General features: G+C 57.0%; 2 protein-coding genes across 2 annotated transcripts; one reads left to right on the forward strand and one right to left on the reverse strand.

The window, feature by feature from the left end:
* The first annotated feature begins 1,654 nt into the window (after positions 1-1,654).
* INAFM2 (InaF motif containing 2) lies at positions 1,655-2,686 on the forward strand. Its single transcript, XM_082833771.1, has one exon. The coding sequence runs from the start codon at positions 2,005-2,007 to the stop codon at positions 2,467-2,469; it is 465 nt and encodes a 154-aa protein (XP_082689897.1). The 5' UTR covers positions 1,655-2,004; the 3' UTR covers positions 2,470-2,686.
* Positions 2,687-13,075: 10,389 nt separating this feature from the next.
* Positions 13,076-18,848, reverse strand: CCDC9B (coiled-coil domain containing 9B; the record flags this gene model as incomplete). Its single annotated transcript, XM_082835017.1, is given in 12 exon segments — positions 13,076-13,621; positions 13,706-13,748; positions 14,335-14,434; positions 14,534-14,587; positions 15,139-15,197; positions 15,523-15,722; positions 16,385-16,510; positions 16,601-16,756; positions 17,348-17,455; positions 17,739-17,852; positions 18,669-18,788; positions 18,792-18,848. Coding segments are annotated over 12 exon segments (1,647 nt in total). The 5' UTR covers positions 18,813-18,848.
* Positions 18,849-22,713: the final 3,865 nt, after the last annotated feature.

The raw sequence follows: 22,713 nt of genomic DNA on the forward strand, positions 1-22,713 counted from the left end.
TTGGGGAAGGAGTGGTTGTCTTTTCCCCATCAGACTCCAGAAGGCAATAAGCACTCCAAACTTTCAATGTCCTTAAAATCTCTCAGAAAGTAAAAAGGCAGCCTGTTCTTGGAAATAAGCATCCAGTTGGCCATTGCTAGTGGCAGACTCGCACCTGAGCTTCAGGAGTCAGGGGCTGGGCTATGGGCCTGGAGTTCCAGCCCTGATCAACACACTCAGCTCTGGTAGCCACTTGACTTCTGTGCAGTGGGGGAGGCAGGGCAGCAGTGATGGGGTGGGGCTTCTTCATCAGGGGGCATGGTGTCTGGAAGCTAAGAGTTCCTGTGGAGGAGGGGAAATGGAAAAGGCAGAGATGGTCCAGCCCCACAGAGTCTGAAGCCAGGAGTCAGGAGGGGTGGTTCGCCCACAGAACCCAATTAGGACCGACCTAATTGGGCTCTCTCCCTCCCACCAAGGCAGTCTCCCACACCCACTGAGATACCCAGGAGGTCCACACACCCAGCTGTGGGAACACAGGAAGTAGAACTCAAGGAGGAGAGAACCAGAAATTCTAGAAAACCTCATAGACAGGGAATGGGGAGGAGAGAAGCCAAAAGAGAGGAGGGCTGAAGGAGGGGGAAGGCACAGGGTAAGCGGCTACTGAGAGTCCGAGCTTGGAGGAGTTCGTCAGCACCTAAACGAGGGACGACAAGCCTCACTTGGGAAGGATGGCAGGGCAACAGCCGCCCAGGCTCTGAGACCCGGAGAGGATCAGAGAAGGCAAAAGCCCTGTACTGTAAGCCGCTCCACCGGTTCAAGGGCAGCCTCTTGAGTCCATGAATCAAGCCCAAACCCGGGAGTCGGAATCCCCCCAAAGCGGGACCTGGGACCTGTTGCAAACTTCAGGACTAAGGTGGGAGGAGAAACAGCTCAGCACTTGTACTGTCCCGAAAGCTCTGGAAGGTCTGGTTAGCCGACTCGGGGATCTCCGAGGACAGAGAATCGGGAGAGCCTGAAGCACAGGCGGGATCCGGCGGCGGGTGGGGGGTGAGGGCTGGGAAAGGGCGCGACCAGCTGTAACCACAGTGCACGCTCCAGCTTCCTTGGCTGCCTACGCCAGACGACATGGTCCAGACTCGCTAGGTGTAAAGGGGTCTGAAAGCCCCGCCCGGCGGGTACGTGGAACGGGGCACGAGTCGAGAGCACCAACGTGAAATCACTCCCACTTCTGGGGGTAAACTGAGGCCTGGGGCCTGGGAGCGGAAGCCGTTGCTGCTATACCACCTGTCACTTCGGACAGTCCGGACACAGAGGGGAGGCGCCAGAGTTGACAGCTCTGCGCTCCGACCGCCCCTCCCCGCCCCCATGCCAGTTCACCACTCCGCCCCAAACGGCGCAGTTCCCCTTTTAAAGAAGCGCCCCGGGCTCCCACCGTCGCCGCGCCAGCCCGTAAGGGGCTGCGGCGACGTTGCCCTTTTAAGAGCCAGCCTCCGTTAACTCTCTCTTAACGGGGCGTCCCGGCGGGGCTCGCGGCGCCCGCCTGCAGACCGCCTCCCCGTGCGGTACTTCCGGACCCCGCCGTCGCCCTTTTAAGAGGCAGCCCCCAGCAGCGCCCTCTCCCGCCCCTTGTTGCCGGCGCGAGAGGCGGGGGAGCCGGGCAGGAGAAGAGAGCGCTGTCCGCGCGGCCACTGGAGACCGGGCGGCCGGCGGCCGGGCAGGCGGCGGCGGCGGCGGATGGGGACTCGGAGCCGGGCGACTGTGGCGGCTGTGGCTGTGGCGGCGGCGGGGAAGCAGCTGACGGGCCGGCGGCGGCGGCGGCGCTGGCGGCGGTGACTGGTCCAGGCCCCGGCGGCGGCTGCAGCGACACGGTGGCGGGCTGCGGGCTGGCGGCGTGAGGAGCGGCGGCGGAGAGCCGAGTGGCCGGGAACCGAGGGCACCGGGCCGCCCCTTGCCCAGTCCTTGCAGGCCGCCAGGCCCCCTCCAGCCGGGGCCGTGGAGCACCGGGGCAAAGGCCGGGGCCCTCCCATGAAGGAGCGCGACGCGGCCCCGGCCGAGCGGGGCAAGCCGGCCACCTACACCGGGGACAAGAAGGCGAAGATGGCGGCCAAGACCAACAAGAAGTGGGTTCGACTCGCCACCGTGTTCGCTTACGTGCTCTCGGTGTCGCTGGCCGCCATCGTGCTCGCCGTCTACTACAGCCTCATCTGGCAGCCGGTGGGCGCCGGGACCTCGGGAGGAGCCGCCGGCCCGCCCCCCGGCGGCTCCAACGCCACCGGCCCGTCCGGGACTTCAGGGGCGGCGGCTGCGGCGGGGCCCAACACCACGGGGTCGTCCCGCCGCGAGGCGCCGCGCGACGCGCCCCCGCTGCAGGCGGCGCGGCCCGTGTCTCCTGAGCCTTCTGCCGACAGACCCCTGGCCGGGCCGCTGGAGCAGCCGCAGGGGGCCGAGGAGGACGAGAAGGAAGCGGCGGCGGCGCCCGGGAGTCGTTGAACCCCTCCGTGCCAGGGGTGGCCGGAAACCATCCTCCCCAAGCCCGGAGGCAGGACTTTGCAGCAGGACCGGGCGGGGAGCCCGCGAGAGTGACCCCCACGGGAGTGAACGCCTCCCTTCCCCCGACGATCGCGCGCTCGCCGCAGGGGCGAGGGGCCTGAAGTCGGATCTTCAGCCAAGGGACCACGATTCTCCGGGGGTTCGGTGTTTTGTCTTCCTAGGACCGTGCTGCGCCAGGGCCCTGAGCCATAAGGGGGATGGGGGGAGCGGTGGGGAGATCCCAGCACCGAACCCTTCTGCGCCGCTAGCTCTTCGGTATCTTACGTGGAGGGGTGACTCGGGCTTTCCCCCAAGACTCAGGGGAAGGAGGGAGCTGTAGGGGCTCTTCTTTAATAAGCCGAAGCTCTCGCAAGGAGGAGGGCACCAAAAGTAGTGGAGCTCAGGTACGTCAACCTAGTTGCAGTGGCCACAGATGCATTTAATTTATAGATCCCTGTATATAGTTGTTGACATATGCACTAGAAGCTATAATTACATCTAACTACATGTATCCTCCTACACCCTGGGTAGCTACTGACTGATGGATGGGGCTAAGCAAGGGCTATTTGCTGGCCCCCAAAGTGCAGCTAGCCAGAAGGGCACAAACACTTTTTTCATTACCCACTCTTTCCCCTTTTCCCCCTCCTGTTTCAGAAAGATAGATTTATGACACATTAGGGTTAGACAAGACGAAAGTATAATCATTCTTAAACTTGTTGAAAGGACAATGGAAAACCTTTGGAGAAGTAGAAGGAGTTCAGGGAGGGTGGGGAATGTACTGATCCCCTGCTCTCCTCTTCCCACCTTAGTGCCCCCACCTAAGAGGCTTTCTGTTGCAGCCCTGAGTATCTGGATATGGGCCAGGGAAGAAGGAAGGGAAAAAGCAATGCCTCTGTGCTTCACCCCTTGGCCTTCTCACAGATTTCTTTTAGGAAGAGCAAGCTTTTGTAAGTAGAGTGGCTCACGAGTGTTTTTTTTTTCCCTGCTCTTTAAGATCTAGTCTTGTTCCAGTAATCACCTTCACCTTCCCTCTTCCCTGAGCCTGTAGTGACAGTGTAGCCCTGTGATTAGGACGAAATCCGTTGTGAAACCAGAGCTTTGAGCATACCCTCTGGTTATGAGTTGTACTGTGGAACGCAAAAGGCCGAAAGGTGGGCTTCAACCTCAGGATTGTGTTTGGATAGCCAGATAATAGACCAGCCATAGGAAGGTTAAATTGGCTTGTCTTTACCTCTCCTGATAAGCTCTACTTATATGCAGCCTGTACTTTTATTGAGATGAGAAACATCGAGTGAAATGACATATGTAGAGCTAGCTCTGGGGCAGCAAGAATTATACATCCTCAATTTGGATTCCGTTTCCTTCCGCCACTTGCTTTTAGGCAGTTGAGTGTGGGTAGTGACAAGATATCAAACCCTTTCGTGTTTCCTTTTTGGGAAATGAGGCACTTTAAAACAATGACAACAACAACAACTTATCCACCTGAGTCCTGAAATAATTTGTCTCTCCTGTTTTCTGGCTTACACTCCAGTTAGCTCTGATCCAAGTTTACAGGACAGCAGCCTTGCTTTAAGCCATGTCCTGGTGTGGGCAAGGTAATAGCAGCTGAGCTATCATAGCCTATAGGGGCAGGCTGGTTGCACCCCCAAGGTGTCTTGGTTGAAGGAGGTTTCTGAGCACTTCGGTCATTAGGAAGCCCTGAGGCCTTTTTAAATTTTTGGTGAGGGCCTGGGGGAAGAAACATAAAATGCCACTTTATAACTTAAATAATAACCTGTAATTTATATTTACTGTGTGAATTTTTAGTCCTATATTTTAATAATTTGTAAATCGATCTCTTATTCCAAGAATCCTTTGAACTTGCAAGAGAACATCTGGGAGTCCAATCCCCTGTCCCCATCCTGACCCCTGCATTCTGGACTGTTTAATCCACGTTGGGATGGATCAGAGTCTAGAGAAACCACTCGTGGGTCCAGCTGCTGGTCGGTCTCCTGACTCTCTAACGCCTTCACTGGAATTGGGACATTAGCTCCAGCTCTAGCTGTGAGTGTGACCAGAGACATTATTTATAATCCAGCCATTTAAGATATACCTGTACTCAAAAAGTCCTGTATATTTTTTAAAAGTTTTATTTTTCAGGTGAACAAAAATACATTCTAAGAACTCTACGTCAGCCTGTGTAAGTCGATCATTTCTCTTTTCATGCTTCTTGGGGAAGGAGTAGAGGTAATAGTCTAAGGTGTGATGGACGGGTGGTAATGAATAAGGTGTAAGAGGAAAAAGCAATTGCTCTAACGTTCTCTGTGCCTGATGGTTTGACCAAATTGAAGGGTGGCAGGAATCCATCTTATTCGGGAAGCAATCATGGGGTTGGAAGAACAGTGATATCTAGCTCAGCTACCTTTTGCCAACCTTAAAACGGTTGGGAAAAGTTCTGCCTTTAAAGGACTCTGAGCAGCCGCCCAGCTGAGGGAGCTGAGGGACCAGTAAGCACACAGATTGAGAATTATTATAAACATTGAGCTGGCTGAGAGCTGAGCTGAGGTGAGGGTCAGCCGCCATATAGCATCGCTGTTCTCGCCTTTAAACCACTGGCCCCCAGAAAGCCCAAGAAGTGCTAATACTGGGGGAGACAAGTGGATGTGTCTGCAGTGGTTGGACAGAGCTTTGTCTACAGTGGAGGAGGTGAGAGAGCCACGGGGCAGAGAGAAGGTGTAGGTTGCTTCAAAGGTGAGGCTTTTTCTTCCCTAGAGCAAACAATAAAAGACATGTGGGTGGAAAGCACAAATATAAGGGATTAGTTGTGCTGCAAAATACACAGCAAGCAATTGAGCTCAGCTCATTATTAGACAATGTTGCCCAGTGTGAACCCGAGTGAGAAGCCAGTGTCGGTGGGGCCCCCTGAGGCCTGTACTTCTCAGGAGCTGTTGGGGGGTGGCTGCCGTGCTTTTCCATCACCTTGTGGTCCTCAGGGGAGCATGGAAAAAGTCCACCCTTCTTTTATTTCCCTCTTGAGCCTACACAGTGGCTTTCTGTGAGAGGGCTTGGTAAGGCAGAGCAGAAGGGGAGTGAGTTTCCAAAGTTCTTCAAGCCAGCCCCTCCTTTCTGTAGACGGGGACATGTGGCTTCTGCAGTTGCACACGGCTTCACACGCTGGGCACATACAGCAGTGTGTGTGTGCAGCAGGAGCCTGCTGGCCAGTGCGAAGGTCACTGTTCCACCGGAACAGGGCCTGGTGGCAGGGAGCAGCGGTTGGAATAGCTTTATTTTCAAGGGTTAGAAATTAGCTGCAAAATTGTCCATCAGGTTTTGATCTGGGAAGGAGAGGTCTGGGTAAAGGGGGATTATTTTCCTTTAACTGCTTTGCACTGGGACTACCTGGATCATTTCTAGGTGTTTATGTTAGAAGTGACTGTGTGCGTTTATTTCTCGACAGCCTGCATTTGATGAAATAATCCTCTTTTGAAAGCGCAGTTCTGGAGGGTGAGGGGTGAGGAGTTTGCTAAGCCATTTAGACTGGGCTTGTGTGGGTATCATTTCTTTCCCCCACTGTGCTGAGGAAGTGTTTCTGTTAAGTTGCCGGCATAAGAAATATTTTTCTTCCTAACAGCTCGAGATTTCTACACATATGATACCACAGCTTTGGAATTTTTTCTGTCTACCTTGTTTTTTGGTTTTCACTAGGGAATCCTAAGATAGTGTGTTCTTTCGTTGAGTATTTATATCCTGTTTTGAAATGCTGAGTGGAGAGCATCTACTTGTTTCTACATGTTTCTTTAAGGGGAACTGAAAGGTCAGGTCCCGAGCTTTAGGGCTACCACAGCTATTTAAAAGGGATAATAATTGCCCTCCCCTTCCTGTCTGCAGAGAATGGTGGTATTTCTGGAATTGCAATGCAGTAACAAAAGGGCCACAGCTGTACATTTTGTTGTTCTCCCTGGGTGGAGGGAGGGACCACAGTGGCCTTGCTCGTTTCAGAGGACCAGCACAAAGCTCAGTGCCTGGCACTGTTGATCACCTGGTTTATCACTGCGTTGGATAGCATTGGCCCTAGAGTCATCGTGGTGTCACTGTCATGATCCACTTGTGTAGCCACAGGCGAGAATCTTGGTTCGGGGAGGTGAATTGCTAGATCACAGCTGCACTGGCCGTTCTGGCTGCGGTTTCTTCACTGCCAGGTTGCGGGGCTTGGGCTTGGCCTGCCTGTTCTTGCCAGGCGCCAGGAGTCCACAGCTGTATTCCATGTGGTGCTTCAAGGAGGCAACAGAGAATATGTAACCCATTCATTGTCTCCTTTGTCCTGGCCCTGTGGCCAATTTGAGCTATAAAAATATCTGCTCTATCAACAGTTTTTGGGTCGCATCTGTTTTACTTGCTGACATAACATGTAGGTTTCTGCTGCCAGAAAACCTGTGTTATGCTCTTTGTTCCCTCCAGTAGCTAATTTAAAAATACAAAGACGAAATCTTTTTTTTAACCACACTCCCAGGCTCTACCAGGCTGTCTGTCCTAAGCGCAGAAACAGCCATGGCTCCCAGTGGCACACAGTGTCCTTGAGCCACCTGGTCAGTAAGGAGCACCAGAGCCAAACCAGCTTCCCTGTGCCGCATTCCATTCTATAAACATTTGTTAAGCTGCTCCTATGGGACCAGAAAATTACCATACAGTTCTTGCCCTCAAGGAATTTACAGTCATGCCAGCAAGAATCTACCCTTGTTACTTTCCTGTTTCCTTAACTTCAGTAATCTGTTTTTACAATAGCTCATCAGTTAATCAGCAGTAAGATTCTAACCTTCCTTAGAACATTTTCTGTAAACCACTACCATTATTTCAAGAACTATTTATTTATTGCCTACAGTCTATGAAGTGAGCCTCAAAAGTCCCCAAACCAACTTGTCCAAAAAAGCAGTTGCTGGTTACCAAGGATTTCCTTTTACCTCTACCTCTCTCTGCTACCTCCATGTTCAGAGGATGAGTTGAGGTCTCCTCCCACCTTGTCCTGGAGGCCACCTGTCCCTTCAGCTCCCTGCTAGTAGTCTGGGCAGTGCTGAGTCACGGCAGCCAGTCTCTGAGCTGTAGGCAGCTCACATATCACGAGGATCTGGGTTGGGGAGGCAGTGTGCTCTTCGGAGGGACCCCTGAACTGGAAGACAGGCAGCCTACGGACTCAACGATGGCATGGGTTATCGCCCGTGACCTCTCTCTTTCCTCCTAACCAAATGGGAATTCATGAGAGCAAATGGAGCTAATAGGTGTGACAGGGCTTCGAGATCTTGGGAATCAAAGAACAGTATATTCACATGAGGTAATTAATATATTTTCAAGGGAGGGACTGTCCCTTTGGGCAAAAATGATGCATGGAAAGAAATGTGAAGGGGCAGGGAGTAAACATTACACCAGTGCCCAGACCATCAGCATCAGCATGACCTGGGAACTTGTTAGAAACGCCATGTCTGAGGCCCCATCCCATACCGACCGAATGAGAAATTCAGGAGGAGGAGCTCCGCACTGTGTTAACCAGCCTTGCGGGTGTCGGATGCACGCTGGAATGTGAAAAGCACTGGCCCAGCCTTTCCCTCTGATTCAGTAACTTGGGGTTAGGGTATTACGGTTTGAACAGATGGTTATCCAAAGGTGACTTTTGACCCTCTTTCTTGGTTGAAGCCAGCTGCCCTGCTGAGGGAAGAGGAAACACTGTGTCCCTAGAGTTTAAAAAGCCTTCATTGTTGGTTATTCCTTTTTTTTTTTTTTTTTTCCCGGTACACGGGCCTCTCACTGTTGTGGCCTCTCCCGTTGCGGAGCACAGGCTCAGCGGCCATGGCTCACGGGCCTAGCCGCTCCGCGGCATGTGGGATCTTCCCGGACCAGGGCACGAACCCATGTCTCCTGCATTGGCAGGCGGACTCTCAACCACTGCGCCACCAGGGAATCCCCTGCCTCCTTCTTAACAAGCTCTCCTGGGCAAGCTCTCCTGCAACCTTCAAGAATAACCAACAATGGGGCTTCCCTGGTGGCGCGGTGGTTGAGAGTCCGCCTGCCGATGCAGGGGACACGGGTTCGTGCCCCGGTCTGGGAGGATCCCGAATGCCACGGAGCGGCTGGGCCCGTGAGCCATGGCTGTCGGGCCTGCGCGTCCGGAGCCTGTGCGCCACAGCGGTGAGAGGCCCGCAAAAAAAAAAAAAAAAAAAAGAAGGAGGCAGGCCTGAAAGAGTCCTCCCTCCCCCTCCCACAAAGGTACTGATGTGTTTGCATCACCTCCTGCCTTGGGGCCTGCAGCTCCTCCAGCCAGTCCTTAAAAGGAGCAGTGGGTGCCACATTTGTCCTTTCTGGTGCCAGGTCTGTGCTATTTCACTTCCCCGGCGTCAAGTGTATGCTTAACGGGAGGCCGTGACGTAGGCCGGCAGACTTGCTGAGAGAAAGCAGCCTTGGTCTGTGCCTTACGCGGCTTCTCTCATTGCCTTCCCCAGCCTCGCCTTCTCCCCCTCAGTGGGGCTGTGGTCACCCTGTGTCAGCTCTTCCTTGTAAGCCCTGATGTCCCTCACTCAGGAAGAGACGCTTGCGGGGTCTGTGGGCGCTGATAAATGACTTAAGAGGCAGAAGTGAAGCGGTGCCTTTAGTTTCTCCTATTCCCTTGACCCCCCTGATTTAGTCCCCGAAATAAAAAGACATGGCCAACGTGGGATTTTTGCCATTTCCTTTTTTCTTTTCAGGGTCCAGTGCCATCTTTCCCTGTTATTCCTGTCCCTGAGGCTAGGGTTTGGGGTGGAGCTGCCTGGTGGTCAAACCTTCCAAACTTGGGACTTGTTAGATAGCTGGGGATCCCCTGCTTCCAGGGATCCCCAATTACCCATCTCTTGATTATAAGAAAATACCGGCTTGCTGCTCCTTTGGCTGATAAAACTTTGGGAGGCATGGAGCAAACTCCACAAAGGAGTTTGTTTCTGGGGACTGAGCTCCTGAGATTGCTGTGATGTAAACAGAAGAAAAGAGGAAACACTCTGAGCTGCAAGAGGCAGTGTGCAAAGTCAGGGGGAAATGCTTAGGATATCCTTGTGATCCAGTGGGTGGATGAGGGCAGAGAACATTCCCTGTAAGAGCAGAGTCACTTCATGATGCTTTTAACTCAACCAGACTACCCCGGGGGATTAAAAGCAGCTCACTGTCCTAGAAGGCTAGGACAATCCATCCCTGTTTCCCTGAGAGTGTATTGACTCCAGTGACCATGAGACTAAAAGAGAAGACGATGGAAAAAATGGAAAACCAAGTAGACAGAGATCACAACAAATAGCTACTTTATTTATTTGACAGATATTTACTGAGTGCCTTCTGTGTGCTCCTGTGAATAGAGTGCCTATGGTGTGCCAGGTATATTTTGCATATTCTCATCTTCTTCTTAACAACCCTTCATCATAGGTATTCCTCACTCCATTTTGCCGGCAAGAAAACTGAGGCTTTTAGATGTGAAAATTGACCAGAGTCATCCAGCTAGCAGGTGGCAGACCTAGGATTCGGATTCAGTCTCTCAGATTCCAAGGCCCATGTTTGTTCCCCTCAACCATGCTGCCTATCACACAATGTGGTTACACAATGTGGTCTGCTGCTCCCCCCTGTAAGGGGATATGGGCCAGGACAGAGATGCTTTCCACCTCTTCTGCCCTCCTTGTTTTGAGGCCTTAGGTAAAGCTGTCATCTCCCTGCTGGCTCCCTGCTACCCACTGCACTCTCCCTTGTCAGTTCCTCCAGCTCTGTGCCTGGGCTCCTGAAGCCGTGTCCCATGAAGAACTTCCCACCTCTGAGGAGCAGTCTTGTCTGTTGGTTGGAGAGGAGCAGGGAATCCAAGAAGAAGGCTCTCAGCCAGGCCTTTAACCAAAGGAGCCAGAAGGAAACAGAGCAGCCTTCCATGGTCCCGAGCTTTGTGGAGGGATGTCTACGCTTCCCTCCTGTTCCTTAGCTGGTTCCATCCTAGAGCAGGAGGGGTGGCCCCCAGAGCTGCTGGTTCATTGCTCCTGAAGAAGGGCTCCCCTTTGAGAAAAGTTCGGTGACGCTTGCCTTGCACTACAGTCCTCCTGCAGTGAAGACGTCCTGTGCCAGACTCCATTCTCTCCAAGCCCTAGTGACTCATCCCCATGACATCCCTTTCTCCTAACACCCAGAAGGGAGAGAAGCCCTATTTCTCCATAGCCCTTTTGTCCAGCTTCCTCTCCTGCTTAGGTCTTGCTGTGAGGCCTCAACCAGAGCTCTGCCCAAGTTCTACATCCCCATCCCATAGTCAAACATGCCTTGGCACAGACCCTTTGATGAAGACACATCTGTACACTTGGGGGCACTGGGGGCTGGGGGAAGTTTGTGAATCTTAGAATTCAAATTCTGGATCACAATTATTTGGGAGACATCTGAATTCGAGGCTGCCCGAACCTGCTCTACCCCAGCTCCATCCTTTGGGAGTCGTGAGTTCCAGAGCCAGTGCCATGTTCCAAAGCCACGCACATGTGACTGGAAGGCAAAAGGAAAGCTTGAGCTTGGACTCTTTCACCCTTGCCTTTTCATATCTCACAGGGGTCTTCTTCACTTAGGCACAGAATGTTCCCAAACCTTTCCAAAATTCCTCTCATCAGTCCTCACCTCTTCCAACCCCCTTCACCTCATCCCGTTCCCAACCAGCTTTCTCACTCCCCACTACAGGAAGTTGACACCACCCACTCTCAAGCATCTACCCAGTGCGTCAGTGTCCCACCCAACTCTGAGGCCAGGAAGCTCCCACCGGGCAGGGGCAGCCTGCCCCCATCCCCTACAGAGCCAGCAGCCAGCCCTTAGAGTCTAGAGTCTGTCCTTGCCCCTAGCCCTCCATACACTCTAGTCCAAACCCTTACTCTCACACTGTGGTCCAGGAAGCAGCAGCAGAGGCGGCACTCGGAGCCTAGTAGAAATGCAAGTTCCCGGGCCCAGCCCAGACCTCCCGAGTTAAAATCTGCATTACTCTGCACCTTAATGTAGGAGAGGCACTGCTCTAAACAATCTGATCTGCCAAAAAGACACCCCCTCCTCAGGCTTCCTCAATAGAGGGGGTGGAGAGCGGAGCAAGAGCCAGTGAGGAAGCCCAGCCTTCACGCAGTTGAGCCACAGTTTAGGCCTCACTGACAGTGGAGAGATGCTGGGGATGATCCGATCACTCCCTAGAGAGCCCAGAGAGGCTGGTGAGGCCCAGGACCCTCAGCAGAGAGGAACAACCGTGGCCGAGCCACGTGGGGAGATCCAAGCAGGGCACTGGGGGCAAAGGGTACACGCGATGAGAAAGGGAGACGCGCCTGCCTTTGCGAGCAGCGGTGGGATGGTTCCCTCTGGGCTCCTACTACCATCCCCAGCCCCTGTCGGGCACCTACAGCCAAGAACGGCTCCTGCTGCGCAGCCTGGGTCTGCCAGATGCAGGGGTTTCTTCCCTCCCTCTTGCTGGCAAAGTCACCGTCGCCCACCAGCTGCATTGCTGGTAGTGGGTGCTCAGGAAATGTTTGTTGAATCGAGAGGAAGCCACAGCTTGTGCGGAGACGTGGGCCTCAGGGGAGAGACGGGAAAGGAGACTAAGTAGGAAAGACAAGTCCTGATGTCATACTTAGCTGGAGTCGCTGTTTCTCTGCCTCTTGGGTCACTGCCTGAGACCTTGCTCTGGCATGACACTGTGCAGGGAGGCGGTGGGAGGAGGAAGCTGGAGATGGCAGGAAATGGCCCTGGGTGGCAGGCTCCCTCTGCCCCCGTTCAGGGCGCACTCCATGTCTGACCTGGGGGTGGGGACAAGGTCCCTGACGGTGGGCTCCTGCGCCTGCTGTGGGGAGAGGAAGCTGGCCCCTCCTTCCTCCCCCCGCCCCGCCCCATTTCAGAGACTCTCCAGAGACCCTTCCTTTCACAGAGACCTGAGCTCTACTCTTCTGTCCCCAGCTCTGTCCCTGCTGGCTGTGGCCTCCCTTTCTCTGGGCCTCAGCCTCCTCTTCCAGGAGGCTGAGGCCCAGAGAAAGGCAGGAGGCTGCCAGCTGATTGTGAAATCCCCAGGTTGGCCATCCTGTGAGTGTTGGACTGTGATTCACCTGGGTGCGAGGCAGGGGTGTAGGAAAGGGCCCGAGCCTGGGCTGGCCATGCCAGCTGCTGAGGCTGTCTGTACCTGAGGAGCCAGGAGCTGGCAGCCGGAGAGGCAGGCCAGGCCCTGGGGGTGATGGGAGCCAGGAGAGCCAGGTGCTGAGTGCTTCCAAGCCTTGTCATCTCGCCACGGTCAGGGAGCTTGTGGCTGGGCAGCCGTAGGCTTGGGGCAGGGCTTGCCAGCCTCACAGACCAGGTGTGGCGTGGGGCTACGCCAGGGGCTCTACCTGCAGGTGAGAGCACACACGTGCACAGGGGGGTGCCCGTGAGGTGCAGGGGTTGGTTCGTTGCCTTCACAGTGTCACTCCACTGGAGAGTCTGCCAAACTGCTCGGCCAGGCTGCCACGGCCGCCAGCCAGCGCGTGCCCAGAGCTCAAAGATTTTTGATGGTGTCTTCCCTCCTCCCCTGCCCAGCCCGGCCCCCTGCCCCCGAGAGCTTTGCTCAGCATCTTCTTGCAGGGGCAGGACCCCCTGTCCTGCGCCTCATACCTCCTGTGCCCCTTGCCCTTTGGCTGCCTCCTCTGGGGGGTCTGCTTCGAGGTGCCAGGACCTGCTGGGCCCCAGCCTTGCCAGGCCTGTCTTCTCTGGGTTCCAGGGGCCCTGCCTCTTTTGGGGGCCCAGAACAAGTCTGGGCTTCTGGCTCAGCCTGGGGCTCGGTCCACCCCAGGGGCTGCTCGTGACCCTCCAGCCAGGACACAGGGCTCTCCTGGGTCCCAGGCCTTGGACTGAGCACACACGTGCTCTCCCCAGGCCCAGGGCTACTGGCACATCCTAGAGAGAGGTCAAGGGGAAGCAAGTCCGTGTTTCGTGGAGGGCCAGGCTCAGGACTGGCTGTCGAAGCTCCTGACTCCCCTTTTGGCTCCTCTGGTGATGCTGATGCCGGAGCTGGGCTGGTTGCTGGGACACTCATGGGTCCGCCCGGCTCCATCCTGCTGGGAGTCTGCACATGTTCCTTCTCATCTGGAGTCCTTCTGGTGCTTGGGCTTCCCTGACAACAAGAGGTCGGCTCTGCTGGTTGGTGAATTCAGGGCTCATGCCCCTAGCCCGCCCCATCCTAGGCCCAAGTACCCACCTCCTGGCTCTCCAGCTCCTCCTTGCCTCCCTTCATTTCCCACCTGCAGAAACACAGAACATGGCAGGCCCCACTACTACCCATCCCACTTCAAGTCACCTGCTCCATAGCCAGCAGCCCATGTCCTCCAGGGAGGAGCGAGAGCCCAAGGGTCTCAGAAGAACCTCAGAGCCAGAACGAGGCTCCAGGATGCTTCCCTTCCAGCCCAACCTTCCTCCCCAAACCCAGCCACTTCCTCTGAACACCGCCCACTGTAGCCCCATTGCAAGTCCCCAACTGCTGTTTATGGCCAAGCCTGCAGCACCTTGAGTTCTGTGGGGACTCCGTGCGTGTCCTGGCCTGCGCTGCCTGGGAAAGGCGCGCCTGACTTCCCAGGGGAGGTAACTGCTGTAATTACCACCAGCCTCCCTGGACACCAGGCTCTCGCTGCTGCTGCTGCCTTTGCTGATGGCCTCTCCCCGCATCTCATTAACCTGCCACAAGGCAGCAGTCAGCCAAGAGGCAGAGGCCCCGGGGGCTGGAGCAGGCACCTGGGCCAGTGCTGGGCCTGACCTCCCAGGGGCAGGGGAGGGCCAGGAAATCAGGGAGCCCTGATGCCTCCCTCGATTTTGCTCCCTGCCACATGTTACCTGCGGGCCCTGCCAGTCAGCCTCTCTGTCCCCCGAGCTTTGCTGTGCGTGGCCAGCGCCACCAAAGGTCTGCTGGCTTGCCCACCCCGAGTAGTACCGCCTGCAAGAGATGGTCCACAAATCAAGAGAGAAGAGGTCCATAGCAGCCCAGCTCCTCCACCAGCCCATGGGACCTGCTCCTCCTCCTGTCCCAACTCACCTTTGCCATCAGGGGGAAACGGTGGGGGCTGTAGCTTTCGGTGGCCCCTGGGGCCTAAGTGGAAAAAGGAAATGGGGAAAGAGTGGGCATCACAAAAGACCCAAAGCAGGAACATCAGTTCTTTCGGGACCAGGAAGCCGCCAGCTGTGAGTGTTCTGGCTCCCAAAAAAGAGCCCTGGCCTGGGGGTCAGGGGAGCTGCGTCCCTGTGCTCGCTGTGTCACTCCTGACTAGGTGACCGGCAGAGCCTCTCCAGCCTCAAGCTCCCTTGTGTGTAAAATGAAGGGCCAGCGACGCAGAGTTCTGTTCCTGTAACAGGCGAGGGGCAGCTGCTGCCCACAAGGGACCAACACCTCAAAAGGACTCCAGCGCTGACTTCCTGGTGAGCCCTTCTCCCCAGACCTTCTGGGGTCAGAATCCAGGACAGGGGCTGTGGGTTCGGAGGATGGGGAGTGGTGCCCTCCTCTGATAGGGAGGGAGAGGAAGGAAGATGTCCTTCCATGCTTCCTTCCAGCTCTGAAAATAAGTGGCAAACCAAGAGACAGGGAACAGAGAGGAAGCGGGGGCAAGGGGTGAAAAAATCCAGGAAGGGTGGGTGTTGGCTCACCCCTCGTGCTGCCCACCCTGGCCGGGCCCTCTTCCCAAGGCTTGCTGGAGTCCTGTGGCCTGCGTTGCAGAGAAAGGGAGTCAGGTGGGCTGCTGGCAGGGAGCACAGAGGCTACAAGGCTGCTGGTGGGCTGACACCTCCTGCCCCAGTCCCAGCCCCAAGCCCAGCCACGGAACCAAGGACAGCATGGAGAGGGTGGGCCCGAGAAAGGTGGGAAACGCAGTGCCCACACACAGCCCTGAGCCCAGGGTCCGAACAGAGGGTCAGGCAGAGCCTCACCACCCTGGGGAGGGTCCCAGCAGCCCTCCAAGAGATACCCACAGTTAGCCCGACTCAGCCCCACAAGCATGTCGACCCAGCAGGAGGCCCAGCCCTGCCACCCACGTGGGCTTGGCCTTGTCCAGGTCCCACGGGCGGCGCCAGTCACCCTGTGCGTCTCTGTGCCGCGCCAGGCGGGCCAGGTCGATCTGCTCTCGCTCCTGCTTCCACTGGGCGTAGTCCCAGCCCACCTCCGGGGGCCCCCCCACTGGCCGGCAGGGAGCTGGGCCTGGGACCAGGCCTGGACTCTGGGGCTCCCGGACACCCTGCAGGGAGAAGACACAAAGCACCACGGGGTCGAAACAGAAAGAGCCCTGAGCTTGGAATGGGGATCCAGAATGTACTAACCCCTTCCTCTCTCAAGGCCTTGAGGTCCCCCCACCAAAAAAATTAGATCCATTCCATCTCTAACATGTTGTTTGCTATAGGCACGGTTTCCGTCCACGCGTTAGCGGTGTCTTTGGGGCAAGTTACTTAACCTCTCTGTGTGTCATTTCCTCATCTGTAAAATGGGGATAATAACAGCATCTATCCACAGAGTTGTCGCTGGGGTGTGTGGTCAGGTGCAGGCAGGGTGGAGAGGCACCCAGCGGCTGTGAGCGAGAGCCAAGACTAGGGGCTGCTGCCACCTAGAGGTCACACCTGGCACATGGCCAGTCTCTTACACCCTCCTGACAGACCTCCAGACCCCTCCCCCAGCTTGCTACCAGATGTCCAGGTAGGGTAAGGGGCTAGGTCACACACACTGTCTCTCACTGCAAGACCCACCCAACGTGGAGACTGGCCAGAGAAAGGAAGGAGTGGGAAATTCTTGCAGGTCCTGCCTGGGCCACGTCCTCGCAAAGGGGGACATATGTGACTCAGCTTCTATGCCTCCCCCGAAAGGGAACCACCACATTCATGTCCCCAGCCCCTCTTGAAGAGCTACCTTCCGGGCAGGATCTGAGCTGATGGCCATCTGCATGGAGGGGCTCCGGCCCAAGCCCCCTCCAGGTGACCCTTCTGCCCCCTGGCTCCTTGCTCTGGTGGGCTTCTCACTTACGATCCGCTTGGCCTGGGGAAGGTGCGGATGGGCAGTGTGGCAGAGCCAGAGAAGAAGAGGCTGCCTCCCTGGCGCCCGGCTCCCCCCACCAGCACTGCTCACCTCGGCTTTGTTTTCCATGATCACAGCCAGCTCCACCCGCTCCCCCAAGCGGAAGGCGCCCGCGTGGGCCTCTGCCTCCTCATCCTCAAGCATCTCATTGGCTGCTCCAGGTCCAAGGGCGCTCCTTGCCCAGTTCCGGCTGACCACTCGCTTCCCCTGCAGAATGAGGGGCCGTGCCGTCACGCCACGTAGACAGCACTGGACAGAAGCTGGGGCTTGGGCCCTTTGGGTGGTTCCCCAGGCTGGGTTCCAGCCCTGGCCCTCCCTGGAATGCCCACAGAGGAGCTGACGCTGCGAGGCGTTCACATACCAGTGGCATTAGGTTATCCGGGCCTGGGGCCACCCAGGGGCCCAAGACTCCACAGTGGCCCATCATCTCTGAGCTGGGAAATCCAAAGCACTTAGACAATGAGGCTCTGTCCCCCAGACGCTGTTCCTGGCATTCAGCCCCAACGTCTCTGTGCCCCTGGGGTTTGGGGTTTACGAGCGGCCTGTGCTTGGGGGTATGGGTGCAGAGCTCTGGGGCTGGAAAAGGGCATGAAGAGGCTTCTATCTGGTCACCTTTCAGCTGTGGCTCTTTGGGTATGGGGGCCAGCAGTGGCCTGGGCTGCATGAGGTTGGGAGCTGGTAGGTATGCCCCAGAATGTAAGCGGGAGAAGCAGAGGAGCGGGGGCAGCTGTGCTCCCCTGGCATGGGCTGGGCCTCCACCTCCTTGCCACCCCACCCTGTCTGCCGGGTGGGTCTTCCTCCAGGAACCTGGCTGATGGTGACAGTGAGGCCGTCAGGACGGAGGAGCTCCGGCGTGGTCCCAGCCATGCCCCCCTGCTCTGCCTGCCGACGGTCTTCCTGGATCTCCTGTGGGAGGGCCCGGGGTCAGCACAGGCCATGGCCCCCCAAGTGCACAGAGACACAGATGTCGACAGGCCTACACAGAGAGACACCAGTGGGACACCAGGGGGCAGAGGCACTACATCACAGAGTCCCCAGGACCCTCACAGAGCGCCTGAGATGGAACGCACCCAACCTAACCCTGGTCCCAGGCCCAGAGCCTGCAGGGAGAGACAACTATTCAGGGTCTGCAGATCGGGCAGGGAGTGCCAACCCAGTCAGTCCTCCCGGCCCATCACAGCCCACTCACCTGGTACCTGCGCAGTAAGGCCTGGTTCTTCTTGCGAAGGGCAACGATCCTCCTGTCCAGCTCTGCATCCTTCTCCTCCTGCCTGCTCACTGGGGACTCGGCCCCATGAGGCCCCTGCAGAGGCCAGGGGGCCCAAGCTCCTGACTGCTGGGCCCATCCCTTACCAGCTCCTCGACTTTCACATTCGCCCACTCTACCATGCTCTTACCACCCAAGGAGCAGACTCCAGACCCAGAGCGAGGGTCACGTGGGGAGATGGCCCATGGAAGGCCCCCCCAGCCCCACCCCGCTGGCCTCTGTGCCCATCTTCCTGCCACCTCTGAGGCTCAGGCCGGGGCCTCATACCCAGGCCTGCAGCTCCCAGCAGTGGCTGCCCCTCCCCCCAGCTCTCCTGGGAGCTCCACTGCAGAGCAGAGCCTGGAATGGGAGTTATAAATGGCTCTGGCAGCGGAACCTGCCGTGACTGGGAAGTTGCCAGGGTATTCAGGAGGTCGAGGGGGGTGCTGTTTGGCTCCCAGGCCAAGAACCATGGTGAAAAGAGAGGCCCCTGTTCTGTCCTCGGCTCCCAGGCCCTGGACCCCACACCCCAAAACTGTGCCCAGCCTGTGGGAAAGAGCCACTCCCACGGGCCCAGCCTCTCCAGGCCCTGAGCTGCCGACGGTCAGTCGGGGCAGGAAAGAGCCAGCTCCGAGGGCAGGCCCAGCCGGGGAGCCACCCCGGGGCACACTGTGCCTCAGCTCCGAGATCCCCGAGTCCCTCCTTCTCCGGCTGCAGGGACCCCGTCGTGGCTGATGCCCCTGCCCAGCCCCCCACCGGCATAGGCACAGCCCTCTTCCTCCCAGGCCCAGCTGCCCCCAGCTGCCCCCAGAGTGTGGCCGCCTGATGTCCCAGCCCCAAGAAGCCCCCCGCCAAAGGCAAGGTGCCACTCACAGCCGAGCGCATGGCAACAGCAGGCACCGAGAGATTTCCAGAGCAGCCCTGGGGGAGCCAGAGCAGGAGGGAAGCTGGAGCCACCGGAGCCGGGCCTCTGCTGGCCTCTCCCTGCCGGCTTCACCGCCCAGCACACGAGATCATGTTGTGATTACAAAAGACTCCTCTGGGCTCCCAGCCAGGAACGCAGTGGCCACCGCCCTCACCATCCACCCTCAGAGGGCGAGGATCAGGGCCCCGGCAGCCAGCTGGCCCTGCCCAGCACCTCTCCCTGCCCTGCCCCGGCATCCCCAGACGGACTGGCAGGGACTTCTCCCTGGAGGGTTTAGTCTACACAGGGGGCCCTATGCTCCAGTGGGACCCCAGCCTGGGCCTGCCTGCAGACAGATGGACAGCCAAGTAGCCCTCTGGCCCTCCCATTAGTAGAGAAAGACCTATAGCCCAGCCCATTGTGCTCCCTGGTCCAAGGGGCCCAACTCAAATGAGCATCCCCTGTCCCCTCACTCTCCCCATCAATTCTGGTTTAAGTAATTCGAAGGGATGAAGAAGCTCCCCTCCCCTAGGCCACCAAGTACTACCACATACCTAAATAACAAACACCATTTGTCATTCATTCCTTTAGGTTCAACATTGTCTTTCCTGTATTTTCTTTATATATATATATATTTTTTAATATTTATTTCTTTCACCTATTTTTTATTTTTGGCTGTGTTGGCTCTGTTGCTGCGCACGGCTTTCTCTAGTTGGTGGTGAGCGGGGGCTACTCTTCTTTGCGGTGCACAGACTTCTCATTGCGGTGGCTTCTTTTGTTGCGGAACACGGGCTCTAGGTACACGGGCTTCAGTAGCTGTGGCTCGCGGGCTCTAGAGCTCAGGCTCAGTAGTTGTGGCGCACAGGCTTAGTTGCTCCGCAGCATGGGGGATCTTGCCGGACCAAGGCTCGAACCCGTGTCCCCTGCATTAGCAGGCAGATTCTTAACCACTGCACCACCAGGGAAGCCCTTCCCTGTATTTTCAAGTACAGTTACTCCTGGGACGCTCAGCTGTCCAGGTCACCCCTTGGTGTGGGGAGCATTCCTCAGGGTCTGCGCTGCCACAGCTCAGGGCTGGCCAACAGCCTTCCTCCTTGGCTCCTAACTTTGGCCTTTCCTGGCCTTGCTCTCCAGGGATGGCCCTTTCAGCCTCTCTGATCCCGAGAAAGGAAGCAACGTTTCCTGGGAAAGTCTCTCCCCAGATCTTCCCGGTGCATCTGAGGCTGCTGTCTCTGCCCAGGGGAGCAGCTTGCCTGGCAATCCCACCCTTGGTGCCTCTGGGAGGAGGGGTGGTCTCTCCGTATCAGGAGCACCTGGGGTCTGGTTCAGTAGTAACAGATGCCCAACCTCCAGGCCCTGAAGGGCAGGTTGGAAGTCCCTGCATTTCCCCTCATCCCTGATTGACCAGGCCTATTTCTCTAATTCCATGCATGACTTGTCCCCTTCTGTCTCCAGAGCAGAAAAGCCCTGCTGCCCTCTCTCCTATCCAGACCAGCCCAGGCAGTCAGAGGTCCAACCTCTGCTCCCCTTGAACTACCCCTTCCTGTCTCCCCTCCCCTCCCCCCTCCCCACCACGCTTAGCCTCTTTCTAGGCCAGGCCTTGGAGCAGCAACCCTGACCCCACGGCCAGTCTCCACCACCCATAGTTCCCATCCTGCTTGGAAATGCCACTGTGCTCTCTCTTCCTTTCATGCCGGATGTTCCCACTGAGTCAGACTCGTCTACATTCCCAGTGACGGTGACGCACCCAGGCTATACACACACACACACACACACACACACACACACACAAACACACACACTTGCTTCTTATCCCACCCTCTCCACGTGCTGCCTACTGAGCTCCAGCCTAGTCTCTGAAGGTCAGGGCAGGGCCCTGGTGGGGTGGCAGTTGGGCCCCCTGTCACCTGCCCCATGCCGTGTGGTTGGAGCTGGAAGGCCCGCAGAGTACCAGCCTGGGAGGGGGAGATGCAGCTGAGACCTAATGTTCTCTGTTGTCTTTGGAACCCAGGTCCCCAGACCAGGTTTGGGGAGGGCAGGTGTAGATAGAGGAGGCTGTAGGAGCGAGGCAAGGTCTGCTGTCCTCCTTGTGCCTGTTCCCAGCCAGGGTGGGGGCAGGACAGCAGCGGGGAGCAGCAGGCACAGGTAGAAATCCAGCTGTCCTGCAGGGAGGGCGACCCAGATCGCTGGAAGGCCCTGCAGGAAAAGACTCCCCTAAACTAGTGGCAAAGGCCTCTGGACCCAGCAGGCTGGAGCCACGTGCCCAGGAGAAACCAATAGTCAGACAGCCCCACGGTTGCCGGCCATGTGCTTCCCAAGTGTTACTCACACAACAGTCACGCCTCAGAGCAGTCTCCTATTTCCCCCAGAGTCTCTAATGTGCCTGTCTGCTCCCCCCTGGACAGAGGCTCTCTGAGGGCAGGAATGGTGTGCCAAGGGGCTCTAAATCTCCAGGGCCTGGCCCAGTGCCCCTGCAAACTACCGGGCCTCCCTCGGCGCTTGCAGAATGAATACAGGAGTGAGGTAGCCACGCCATCCTGTGCATGGCTGTGGGTACTTGTGCATTGGCTGGGGCTGCCTTTCCCTCCACCCAGAGCACACGCAGCCTTGAGGGAGGCGGTGTCCGCTAAAGTCCCTGACCGTGAATTTCCTTTCCCTGTCTAGGGAAGGCGGGGTGTGACCAGCATTGTGTTCCCCCGGGGAGACCATGTCTCTGTTACTCTGTGTCACCACTAGGGGGCAGCAAGGTTACAAAAGCCTGGTTGGGGGGCCCTCTTCCCCTCCCTTCTGCTCCCCTCCCCTTCCCAGCGCCCTGCCCACAAGTCTCCATAACCCCCACCTCCCAACTCCGCCTGACCGGAGAAGCCACATGCGTTGTAAGAGCCTCATTTTACTGGTGATGAGACCAGAGAGGTAGCGCCCCTCTCCTAGGCTGCTCAGCCTGTTTGTGGCTCAGATGAACCTAGCAGCCGGGCACCTGCCTCCTGACCAGCTCTTTTCCTGGCTGTCCCAACAACGCTGTTTCTCCTGATACTTCACTGTGTGCCCTCCCTCTCTCTACGCAAGGATGGGCCTGTTGTCCTGGGCCGCAGGTCGGGTCGTGTCTCTTCCCTGGCTGGTCCCCCACCCTCTCAGGCAGCCTGCCGGCTGGGCCCATAGCACTGCCACCTCACTCTCAGCACCTCCCTGGATCAAGAAACTGCTGTCATGATTCCTACTGACCAGAGGTTTAGTGCAGGCCTCTCAGGTCAGGCCAGGCCTGGCCCTGGGTAGGGAGGACTCAGAGTGCATGAGGTAGGGCCAGAGGGACAAGCTCTTGGCAGGCTCCAGATGCCAGGGACGTTCTGGGCCCTACCACTCCCGAGAACACACATACCAGAGCAGGGTGGGGCCGAAGTCCTTTGAAGTATCAGGTGGCAGAAGGATGGTTCGGGGAACCCCTCCTCCGTTCTGTTCTACATGGCACATCCTGGGCTGGGGCATCCTAAGCTTTCCAGCTCCAGGCCGGCAGTGGGAGGAGAACCCTGACGTGGAACCGAACCCCTGAGCTACTTCACCCGGTCCAGTCAATTAGGGAACAAAAAGTGAAGACCCAGGCTCCACCTCAGAGGCACCTGACGATACCAGGCCACAGAAGCCTGAGGCCAGGGTGACAAAAGACTCATCAATTGAGGAGTTTTGCTTGCTGCAGGACAGGCCAATAAATCGGAGAGAGGTGTAGCCAGCAGACGGAGAAGATGGCAGACTAAAGGCTCAAAATAACCATCTTATCGGGGTTTGGATGCCAGTTTCTTTTATAGCACAGAGGGGGAGGAGAGAGGCAGTAAAGTAAAAAGGCCAGACGTTTTGCAAATATCCCCTGGAATGGCCAGCCTCCGGGAAGGGATGTGTTAAGTGTTAATTTCTTCTTTCTCTTAGCCATCCACAGGTGGACAGGGTCCGGATGTTCGCCTGAACAAAAGGCACTTGGTTTAACATTCTGGCAGAAGGGCAGAGTTCCCTGAGGCAGGCCAT

This window comes from Leucopleurus acutus, assembly GCF_964270905.1.
Source record: "Leucopleurus acutus genome assembly, chromosome: 1".
Classification (NCBI taxonomy): Eukaryota; Metazoa; Chordata; class Mammalia; order Artiodactyla; family Delphinidae; genus Leucopleurus; species Leucopleurus acutus.

What these genes read in the sequence shown, in the direction of transcription:
- INAFM2 (XM_082833771.1), top strand. Translation starts at nt 2,005, where the DNA reads ATGAAGGAGCGCGACGCGGCCCCGGCCGAGCGGGGCAAGCCGGCCACC.